General features: G+C 38.4%; 1 protein-coding gene across 2 annotated transcripts in view; it reads right to left on the bottom strand.

The window, feature by feature from the left end:
* The window catches only part of TAF1B (TATA-box binding protein associated factor, RNA polymerase I subunit B), a 48,869-nt gene that overhangs the window by 35,366 nt on the left and 1,171 nt on the right, over positions 1-12,332 (bottom strand). Inside the window, exons 2-8 of one of the 2 annotated variants that reach the window (XM_087946297.1) lie at positions 12,141-12,239; positions 11,854-11,944; positions 10,410-10,507; positions 6,419-6,511; positions 3,525-3,651; positions 1,779-1,790; positions 650-803 (exon numbers count right to left, since the gene is read on the bottom strand). In XM_087946297.1, coding sequence (XP_087802423.1) covers positions 650-803; positions 1,779-1,790; positions 3,525-3,651; positions 6,419-6,511; positions 10,410-10,507; positions 11,854-11,944; positions 12,141-12,239 — 674 coding nt within the window. The remainder of the gene's footprint in view (positions 1-649; positions 804-1,778; positions 1,791-3,524; positions 3,652-6,418; positions 6,512-10,409; positions 10,508-11,853; positions 11,945-12,140; positions 12,240-12,332) is intronic. The other variant, XM_026674331.2, reaches the window with a different exon arrangement.

Here is a 12,332-nt window from a genome sequence, read left to right as displayed (position 1 = left end):
GTGCTCATTTCTGACATCCCCTAATCCATGCTAAATATTATATTAAAGTATCATATCAGGGTTAGTCTTTCTGGCTGCATTCTAGTAGCTGAGACAAGTCTACATGCCAACATAGGCATGTTTTAGGTAGCATGGACTGAGTATTTGGAGACAGACTAATGCAGAAATGTGAATTAGTTCAATTTGTTCAATGACCCCTTTTCAAAGATAAATTAAGACACTTTTGTCCTGCTTTGGGTTTGCAATTAATGACCAGTACTAGTTCAAACTATTTTGTTTGAATACCACATATATGTCATTGTAATCCACGGGTGTCAAACTCGCCGCATCACATTGCCAACATGTGATGTTTTGCGATGTTTTTCCCATTCGTGGAGCTGGGGTGGGCATGGCCTGCGTGTGACGCATCTGGCCCATGGGCCCCCAGTTTGACATCCTGTAATTGATCCTGGAAATTAAAAAGGCAGTCAATGAATATTTTAAGTATGTACTGTAAAGCTACTAATTCACAGCTGAATAAAAAACTGACATGTTTTACTCGGTGCAACTAATGATAACTTTTTCTATCTGATGTATAACATTGTAAATTCTATGCCGAAGTAAAAGTAGGATTATAACCCAAATATTTATTAGACATTATTTTTCTTACCTTAAAAGATCTGATAATGTAATGGATTCCCTCAGCCATAGTAATGCCAGAGAACAGAAAGCCAGAGTCAGTGGCATGGACAAGCTCAGATCCCCTTTCTTTCTTTTCTGTAAATATAAACTGCCATCCACTGATCCAGACCAGCCAGACTTTGCTACAAAAAGAGTTCCATAAGGTAAAGAAAGTTAATCTTTCTACAGTACACTTCAATCCAGATTGAAAAAAGCTGCAGAAATAACAAACCATGCCTATTCTAAAAGGAGCACATTAGCATCCCTCCACTGGTTTAATTTTCCAGCCTTGCTGGAGGATAGCAAAGGGGCATACATAATATTTAAAGTTTGACACAAATAATTAAGCCTACATGGCTTCACTTGAAGCACAGTTTGCATATAACCAATTAAACTAATTTATACAGTTAAAAGTAAGGAACAGAAGTATTTTTTTTCTCAAAAATAAAAATAGCTACAGCTACAAACAATCACTTAATATACATACAACAGAGGTAATATTTCATTAATGAAATATGAGCATTCAACCACAAGATCAGTAGGAGGAAAAGCAGTCATTCTTTCTTGAGTCTGCACCCACAGTATAAAAGGTACTATAAAATTAGCATCTGTTCCACCATAGGAACTCCTACTTGAAATTGCAGAGATCTTTTGGACAGTCAATCAACAGGACACAAATCACACAAATAATGTATGTGTCAAAATTATACCTGTCCACAGCTTTTATAATAAATATACAAATTATAACATGCATATATATATGAACTGATTTACATATAGAAAGAGTGTGCTAAGTATCAAAGACAACTTCCAGATAGCACATCAGTCTTGAGAAGGAAATGCTACCTCATCCAAGATCAGAAATAATGTAATTTTAGTTCAAAACATCTGGAAGGTATCCTATTGTCTAACCTAACAAGTTAGCTACAAAGGCTCATGATTTTTTGATGTATACATTTAACTTCTACCATAAATAGTTTAAACATATATTTTATGTATTTTATAGCATCATTTTTAATTACACTGAGAACCATCACAATTCAGTCATTAATAAGACTAAGCGTGGGGAGACCCACATTCTACTACATCTTCAACCATGGAATCAATGGATTACTTACAGTTCAAAGTACCTGACAGCGTTGGGGGGAGGGGAGGTAAAAAACAGGAGGAGGAAACATATGCTTTTGAATGAAAGGCAGGACACAAACATAATAAATTAAGAGCTACCAGTATCTTACCTAGAAACATATTACAAAATCTCAATGGGATTGTATTATAGTTTCCCATCTTTTCCAAAATCTAGCAATGAAGATTGCAAGCTATTCATATTTCGTATTGATCATGTTTTATTTTCAATGTATGTATTCAATTAAATCCATTAATAGTAGCATTCTACCACACTCAGTATCAAGCTGCCTTTACTGTCTGTTTAAAGATAAAGTCCCTTTGTTTAGACTGAATATAGTTACTAAGAAAATATTCTCTAGATCACAGGTGTCAAACTCGCCGCATTATGTTGCCGTCGCGTGACGTTTCACAACATTTTCCCATTCGCAGAGCTGGGCTGGGTGTAGCCTGTACATGATGCATCTGGCCAGTGGGCCACCAGTTTGACACCTCTGTTCTAGATCATGGCTTCTAAAAACTAGAAGGAACAATAATAGTTTTGGGTATGATACATATATGACTCACAAAATAAAAGCTATGACGCTCAGTTGATCTTTTCAGTGATCTATTCTGTCTTTTTTTACATACAGGCTGTGTCTTAAAAGCATCGCTGATATAAATTCTATCACTAACTCCAGATTAAGTCCAAAATGCAATTCTTTGTGCTCTATTTGTAGCCATATTAAAAACAGCACACTAGCAATCTTTCATTTTATTTGTTCTAGATCATGTAAAACAGATTTAGACAGTCAGCACTAAATTTAATTCAACATAACTTATGTCTTGACAATTCAAATTTAATATACTTCCCAATGTCTACGTACTTGCATCAAGTGGAAAATTTCAACTTGCCCTTTTTGTTAACAGTTTTATAAACATTTTAAAACTCCAAGATCCCATAATACCTAATTGATAGAGAAATCCCCCAACCACAAGAACGATGTTAGAAAGATGAAACTCTTTAAAACTTGAGGATTCAGATTTAATTTTCCCTGCATTATATTTACCCATATAGATTTACTTTTAGACCTAGATTTTAATTTATTCAACGTACAGAGTAAAAAGAAAGATTACACAGTGTTGATGGTCTTCCATATTGTTAGAACTTCTACAGTAATAATTGGACAGTGTACATGTATTTTTATACTACTGTTTGTTAATCCTATTGGACTGCCTGCATAATTTATCAATGCATATTAAATGAACCTTCAAGAAAAAACACACTTTGGGGCAGCTGGTGGCAGTGTAATAGACTACACCTTCAGGTGGCAGCATGACCTATAAAACCTATGATTCAATATTCTCCCTGGTATTTGCTTTAGCACTAGATGAGCCACAAAACTGACTTGTTCAAGCAGTACTCATGTGCCTTCCAAATGGGTTGGAATACATCAACCTTCATTTCTAGATAGATTTCTTTGTGTACCTATCTACTGAGAGAGTTCAAAGTGGGAAATACTGCTCAAGAAGACTTCTGCAATGTACAGAAATTCCCAGTCTGGCAATCAAAAATTGTTTCTGTATAACTGTTTATTCCTCCATTATTCTTAGGGTTAATTCTTAGACCATGTTTTCTACAATTTTTCTACATAGACATGAAGATTGTATGCTTAAATCTCCAAAGTAATCAAATAGAAATATATTTTCATATCTTAAGTAACTACACAAAGAACTAAACAAGGTACATTTGCTCTTACCTGATGCTTTACTAACAGAAGAAGCAGCGGCAGTGCTAAATTCTGATATCACATCATCTATATCACTTGTTGAACAAGTCAAGTTAATCGGATTAGTACTTTCAACTTCTGTTTCAGTGTCTGTGTGCTGTTTAAAAAATAGTTGAATAAGAATAATAATGTTAATCCAGAATTTAAGGGAATTCTTTCTTATTAAATCAACCCTTACTAATCTGCTCAGCAAGATACCAAACAGAACATATTTTTAGAAAGGGAGCATTTTGCTCAGTTAATGCAAAATGATTTCTGTAAAAACTAAACCTGTCAATGAGTTGCTTGCTTTTTACTGATTTTCTTACAAGATGCAAGTAGAAATAAAACAAAACAACAAAAATGTACTATCAACAATTCAACCAAAACTACATTTTTAGGGGGGAAAAAAGATATGAAAAAAATGGAATTAACATTTAAATACATAGAAAGTGTAACTTAGTTGTAGATAATTCAAGACACCTTTACATTTATACCAACTGATTCATAGTAGTTACAAGACTAAAAAAAAAAGACACAGTGTTTTCTTTGCTCATGTCAATACAGGTAGTTTTTGCTTAACGACCCTAATTGGGACCAGCAACTGTCACTAAGCAAAGTCATCACTAAGTAGGAAATCATGTGACTTGCCATTGTGCTTTTGGATGGAAGGAGACAAGACTAGTCGGTTTCACATCTTCCGCTTTTGTTTGCCTCCTAACTCCTCCCCACCTTTTGGAATGCTCCAGTGCCTGTTTATTGTCTTGTACATCAAAAGCAAAGCAATCATGCCACAGCCTGGGGTTGGAAGCCATTGCCATGCCACACAAATAGCCTCTTATTCTCTTGAAATACCTTGGTTTCCAATCTCTCTGCTCTGGATGGCAGCGAGAGGGGGGAAAAGCAATCGATTTCTCTCTTTTGCCTAACTTTCTCACTGCCAGCACAATTTTCATGTGTAGAAGAAACATCTTAGTCTCTTGAAATTTCTTCCTTTTCTCTCCAATTTCTCTACCCTGGGTGTGTGTGTATGTCTGTCAGGCAAAACAGAGATTGTCTAGAGAAATGGTTCTACAGAGCAGAGAGATTAGAGACAAAGGGATTTCAAGAGAGTAATGTAAGCTGTTTGCATAGTGTGCCTATGGTTCCCAGTCCCAGGCTACTGGCTGAATTGTACTGCTTTTGAGAAGAGCAAACAGCTTACTTTTCTGCAATCCTTTTCTCCAAGTTTGCTGCTTTGAAAGGGAGAAAAGGAAGAGGAAAAAAACAACAAGGATCAGGCACAGGACATTACATACTGACTCTAATGGTGATCATGTGATTTTGAAGGTTGTAAATTTCAACAGTGTTGTAACTTCCAAGAGTGGCTAAATGAATCGTAAGCAAGGACTATTTGCACTCTCACGGAGTCGCAATTACAAGCATTTATATATAATCTATGCTTGAATTACTGAATTACAGTAAGAGCGTGTATACTCTTCCATGGCGGTACTCTTCCCATCTACAGGTAGTCACTCACTTATAACCAGTCAAGATAATAACCAGTTGTACTAGCCATGGACCGGCTGCTTTATGATCATAAAGCACTCCCAGATGTCGTAAAACATTGTGTTGCCCTCCCCCCAATAATGTGACTGCATTTTGGGTGCTTGGCAGCCTCTCTGCATTTACAACTGGTTGCCAAGTACACTGTGATCACGTGATCACCATTTTCAAAATTCTCTGCCAACTTTCCCAGAAGGTTAATGATAAAGTTCAGCATGGGAAGGGTTGCTGTGCAACTGTGTGAATAAGCACAGAGCGGGGCTGCATCACACAAGTGTGGGAGTGTGCATGCTACAAAGTGTAGGTGGGTGGGCGCATGCTATAGAGTGCAAGATTCCTGAGGTTCTCCTCAGGAGGAAAAGCAAGGGAAGCGATTTACTTGTGACTTTCCCTGCCAGTTTCCCATTGGCTTTGTTCATGGGAAGCTGGCAAAGGTCACAAAAATGCAAATCATGTAACCGCAGGACACTGCAATCATCATTTAAGTGTGAGTTGATTCCAAGCATCTGGATCACGATCACATGAACACAAGGGTGCTGGTACAGCCAGAACTTTGAGGAGTGGTTATAAGTCCCCACACACTCAGTAACGTCACAGTTTCAGTTGCTGAACAAGTGGTAATTAATTGAGGACTACCTAATCATTGTACTTTTCGTCACTGAAGTACCAATATATTTAAAAAGCAACACCAAGCACTGTGGAATCTTAAAGGATGATAAACTATGCAGCAATGTAAGTTTTCATGGACTTCAACCCGCCCATGAATTACATTGGATGATGTACACAAAACGTTGTGCTTTAATACCTGTCAATACTTGAGAAATCACATTCATTGCTACACTGAACTAATAGCTACCTTTTGGAAACACATATTTTAACTATTATAAGTCTTAGGAAAATGTTCTAAAAACCAGAATATTTAAGAATTGTTAAAATTTACTACATTAGCTTATTTTGTCAAAAATAGTAGCAAATATACATTTTCAAGGAACTGCAAGGCAAGTGTGATTTGTAATTTAAGCTTTGGGTGTAATGTGTTTATATACCAATAGCACTTAGCAATAGCAATTAGACTTATATACCGCTTCATAGTGCTTTACAGCCCTCACTAAGCAGTTTACAGAGTCAGCCTCTTGCCCCCAACAATCAGGGTCCTCATTTTACTGACCTCAGAAGTATGCAACCTTGAGCTGGTGAGACTCAAACTGCCGAACTGCTGGCAGTCTTAGTCTGCAATACTGCATTTTAACCACTGCTCCACCACAGCTCTTATATAAGTGCTATATAACTGTGTATGTGTAAAGAAGGTAATTATTATTTCTCGTGAATATTATACTTACAGATGAAATACCATCAGTAACATCACGAACAGGCTTGTCACTATATTTGCTCTTGTGAAGATATCGTCTCCAAAAATTATACAGAACTTCATCCTGATAAGAACCAGCATATTATTCATTAGTATTAGTATACAGGAGGCTTTTTCATTCATCCATTTGACAAGGTTATCTATATAGTGGAACTCACATTAAACTATGGATTTTAATATTTTAATACAGGAAGGGGGAAAAGGAAAATATAAAAAAGAAAAAAGTGGATATACAGTATTGCTAGTTTGCAATATTCCTCATTCAATAATTCAAATTGGTTAAAAATATAGATGGGTAATTAGCTTACCTAAAGCATTAGTATCTCTGTTTTTATTTTTATTGCCCAGAGTCGCTCTGTAAATGAGATAGGTGATCTCCAAATTTGGTGAATAAATATTAGCCCATGAATTTAAAAAGGTTTACATACTTGAATGGGAGGTCCTTAGTTACTCACGTCCCAATCATCTCTCAACAACTCCATCACTAAAATGATTACTCTACATGGGGCTGCCCTTGAAAACCACTTGGGAGTTACAGCTGGCCCAGACAGAAATGGACATGTCATGTCCTGATTATATATCAACCCTGCTTCATGAACAGCACTGGTTGCCAGCTAGCTTCTGGGTTCAATTCATGGGCCTGGTTACTACCAGGGGCTGTTTATTTCAGTGTCCGTCTGTGTCAGATAATTTCTGACTACCCAGTGAACTCAAGCAGAGCACATACATTCCAGGACCAATCAATCAAACTGAGTCTTATCAGGACCTGGGCAGCATCTCCTTTCTGTCCCAGCACTTGCCCTCTAGAAGAGCATCCTCTGGAGATTTGTACACCTCCAACTCTACAGCTGTTTGTCAAGTTGTTAAAAATGTGATTCTGTTTCCAGGCCTGGGCTAAATTAGGGTAAGTGCCTAGCCTTTTTAGTTTATTAATCTATATTTTGTCCCTAATAAATTCCCTGAGACATCAGATAAATCTTATGTGTACCTTCTTTTACAGGATCTAAAACAATTCATTATATGTGCAGTAGCTAAACTGTTGCTGTGATGAACATAAGACATGATTTATCTGTTATCTGGGAATGGTTTGACCCTGTTGCTCCTGAGGAAGTGGACAGGATCATAGGGAGTATGCGCGCGAGCACCTGTATTTTAGACCCATGTCCCACCTGGCTTGTGAAAGCTTCCCAGAAGGTGACAGGCGGTGGACTCTGGCAGTGATTAATGCTTCTCTAAAGGAGGGAATGGTGCCCCAGCACTTTAAGGAGGCTGTGGTCTGCCCTCTTCTTAAAAAGCCATCACTGGACCCCACCCGGTTGGATAATTTCCAACCTGTCTCCAATCTTCCCTTTTGGGGAAGGTTGTTGAGAAGGTGGTTTCTGGATGAAACAGATTATCTCGAACCCTACCAGTCAGGATTCAGGCCTGGATTTGGGACAGAAACAGCATTGGTTGCACTTTTGGATGATCTCTGGTGGGAGCGGAATGGGGGTAGTGCATCCATCCTTGTTCTACTTGACCTCTTGGCGGCTTTTGATACCATTGACCATGGGATTCTTCTGGGACGGCTTCAGGGAATGGGAGTGGGAAGACTTGTGCTGTCTTGGTTCACTTCCTTCCTCTGGGGCCGCTCTCAGTCAGTGCTGATAGGAGGGGAGAGATCCAATCTCGCCCACTGCTTTACGGGGTTCCGCAGGGCTCGGTACTCTCTCCACTCCTGTTCAACATTTATATGAAACCGCTGGGTGAGATCATCCATCAATATGGACTGAAGTATCACCAATATGCTGATGATACTCAGCTTATGTCTCGGGCCGTGGTGAGTCAAGTGTTGTTGTGTCCTCCCTCTCGCAATGCCTGGAGGCTGTTAGGGGCTGGATGGGGAGCAACGGGTTGAAACTAAACCCATGCAAGACCGAATGGCTCTGGGTCTGGGGTTCATTGGTTCAGGGAGAATTACCACCTTTAGTCTTGGATGGGGTAGCACTACCCCAGACCCTGTGCATAATCTGGGGGTTCTCCTGGACTCACAACTCCTGTTCGAAGAGGTGGCGGTCGTGGCCTGGAGGGCCTTTGCGCAACTGCGGGTTGTGCACCAGTTACGCCCTTTCCTGGATCAGTGGTCCCTACTCACAGTCACTCATGCCCTGGTCACTTCCCGTCTTACTGCAACACGCTCTACATGAGGCTGGCCTTGAAGAGCATCCGGAAGCTCCAGTTGCTGCAAAATGCAGCGGCCCGCATGGTTTTATGCAGACCCCAGTGTGCACATGTATCACCTTTCCTGTAGGAGCTGCATTGGCTGCCAATTTGCTTCCAGGTGCAATTCAAGATCCTGGTTGTCACCTTTAAAGCCCTTCATGGCTTGGGTCCAGGTTATCTGAGGAAACATCTCTTGCCAGTGACATCTATCCGACCCATTAGAGCGAGAAGGCAAGGAATGCTGCAGGTCCCATCCCTCAGGGAGAAACACCTGATGGGACCTAGAAGGGCCTTCTCTGTGGTGGCTCCGTCTCTCTGGAACATCATTCCCCCAGAGATTAGAATGGCCCCCTCATTAATACTATTCCGAAAGGCACTGAAGACCTGGTTTTGCCAGCGGGCCTGGGGAACCCAGAGAGCGATGGAACCCATCAAATGGCTAGTATGACCCGCTGTCGTCGGGGTGGGGGTGGGTAGGAGTTGGTTTTTGTTTTGTTCTGTTTTCCCAAATTTTGTTCTATTGTACTTTACTAATTTATTTGATTCTTTTTGTTAGTTCTTATTGTTTTTATTTTTATTTTTTTGTTTTAAATATGATTTTATATTGTGTAAGCCGCCTTAAGTCACCATGGACGAATAGGTGGCAATATAAATCAAATCAATCAATAATTGATTGATTAAAAATGTATTCCTGTTTTAAACTTTATTTTGGGTTTGATACATCTTAACTAATAAATTGTTAGGGGATATATGCTTTTTATGTTATACCTATGGTATTAACCTTTTAGATGTGTGTAATGGGTAATAAATGCATTGATATAGTAAGAGGAATGAATGTTACATTATGTGATTTTTTTTAAACCAGTTATTAGCATATCATTGTATCTACTTGTTTCACTCTGTTTCATTCTTTTATATTTTGCTGCCATTACTGACCAAATAAATATTATTGTATTATATTGTCTATTTGGTGTATACCTGGTTATTTATTTTTTCAGTCATGGATGCTTTTTTATTGACATTTGTTTTTATTGTAAGCCGCCCATAGTTTTCTATGAGTTGGACAGTCTCCAAATCTAATAATAAATGCTATTACCACTCCAAACATCAAATAATTATAATACAAAGAACTTTTAGGAAAACTTTATCCTACACATAAAGTGTTCCTACAAGTTATCAATTACTTAAAATGTGGATATTTCTTCTTATTCTAAATCAAGGTTCCATGTTATACCTTATATAAAAAACACCCAAAAGCCATTATGTGGACTTTTTAATGTTTTGGTTTGCTTAGTGTGTGTTACAGGAACCTAGCCACAGTCTAGCACAGGGGTCCCCAACCGCCGGTCCGCGGACCGGTACCGGTCCGCGGAACAAGCCTTACCGGGCCGCTGGTTGCTGGGCGCCGCCATCTTTTTGGTAAAAAAGCAATTTTTCGTCAAAAGATGGCGGCGCCAGCGCTTCGGTGAGCTTTTCCGGGTAGAAAGCCATTTCTACCGAAAAAGCTCACGAGCGCTAAGCGCCGCCATTTTTGATGAAAAATCACTTCGATGACGTCACCGGAAGTGATTTTCGTCAAAAAGATGGCGGCGCCCAGCTGACGCCGGAACCGGGCGGCGCCCAGCTGCGCCGGAACCGGGCGCGGCGTCGAAAGGTTGGGGATCCTGGTCTAGCAGACTGTGTAAACCCAGAAAAGTGCTTTATTTTTCAAATGGTTAAGCAAACCATGATTAACCTCAGTACAGAAAAGAACAAAATACCTTCATCTGAGAAGAAACTCCAAGAGATTGCAGAGCTTCAGCTTGTTTTCTAAGAATATACTGAAAGCCTTCACATATGAACCATTCCCAGCCTTTATCTGAAAATTAAGAAAAAGTGAATTCTTATGAGTAGCTTATCTTTGCCAGGGATCAAATTATATCAGTTAGAAACTTTAAGAATAGGTTCTTAAACATACTTATTAGGGAACAAATAGTGAAAACAGACAAAAATAAATTGCACAATCAACATCTACCTACCAAATAGACCTAAATGATGACAATGACAAGCCACCTTTGTATCATACCAAAAATCCTACATGATGTATATTATCAGCATACTGGTTATACCCAATCTCAAGTGACATCAACAACATCTGAAAGCAACCATGAAGAAAGGAGAACCCATGTACCAGTGTCTCCTACACCTCATTCCTACAGGTGGTCCAGAAGGATATTTGATCAATAGTGTTAAAGGCCTTAAAGAGTCTTAAGCAATCAAGAACTAAGGCTCTTGCACCAGGTATCCATATGTCTACAAGGTTAGATATTTTTTTTAATGGAACCCTTAAATTTTAACTCTATGAAAATTAATGTAAATATTGCTGTTCTTAATTGTTGCAAGTGTATAGTAAAATACTTTATGCCCTAGAAAATGTTAGAGATTGAAAAAAATGGCAAAAGTTTTTAATATCTTTTTTTAAAGATATAAGGGTAGAGAAAAACATTTAGATCCAAAAGCTAGATCAGCGCTCTCTCATATAATCTGGAGGAGCCATAAGCAATACACATTATATCTGAATACATTTGGTATGCCTGAATCTATTATTCTGCATACTCTTCCTATATATAGTTGTTTTTAATGAATACCAATCCTAATTCATTTTTAACATTATTGGTTCTGAAACACATATCCTTGAGAAGTAAGAAAAAATTCTGAAAGGTAGTCTTTCAAAACATAATTTTTACAAAACACAATAAAGTTATCTCCATATAAGTTATTGATTTCAGATTCTTACCACTGTGTGACCATGTGTCTAGAGCAGCGGTCCCTAACATTTCTGGCTTTGCATAACGGCAGCAAATGGGGGGGGGGAGATGGGATAATTTTACATTTGCACCTGCCACTTGCAAAATATGGGATGCATGTGGTCACCTACTGCTTGCACAGCCCAGTTCTCAACCGGCCACAGCCCAGTACCAAACTGCGGACCAGGGGTTGGGGACCACAGTCTAGAGGATTAGAGTTTATTAAACTGATGCTAAAACTCCAGCTATGAATAAACCTACAACCCACAGATTGTATTTATTACCTCCACTGAAGAACTGATATAAACAAACACACCTTATTGGATGAGAAGGCTGTAAACTTGTTCAGCATTAGTTGTATACGATGGGGGGGAATCAACATTTTATACCTTTATAACTAATAAAAAACAAATCTTACCGAATTTATTCTTCCCTTTTCTTAATCCTCTAGAGATAGACTGTGCCCTTGCATTAGTAATAACATCACCAGTTTGAACTTCTCTAGTCTTCTGCAAGTTTTGAAAACATATATGGTTAATACACATGCCCAAAATTATTCAGCTAAAACAACTAAACAGGTCTACATTTATTTAAGAAGTTCATACATTGCATTCATGTATTTGATATTAATAGTTAATATTTAAATATTTACCCTTCAACTTAAGGTGAGTTTTAAAATTGGGAAATAAATAAAAGCAACCTTACTTCTATGACAGTGTGGCAAGATGTGCAGTAAAATCTGCCTTCTTCTGTAACGCTCCAGCTGACAGCAGAACAATATCCACAAGGTTCATTGTAGTCTCTCTAAAACAATGTGAAAATGTCCATACTTTTCATTCTATCCAAATGCACAATGCAATAAATATTTAAGAAAAAAAAATTCAGCATATAACAGCA

This window comes from Notechis scutatus, chromosome 1 (assembly GCF_049901735.1).
Source record: "Notechis scutatus isolate UNSWTSFEM ecotype Mainland chromosome 1, rNotScu1.2, whole genome shotgun sequence".
In the NCBI taxonomy this organism is placed as follows: Eukaryota; Metazoa; Chordata; class Lepidosauria; order Squamata; family Elapidae; genus Notechis; species Notechis scutatus.
Note: the sequence above shows the minus strand (reverse complement) of the source record. Positions and strands in the feature narration are given on the sequence as shown.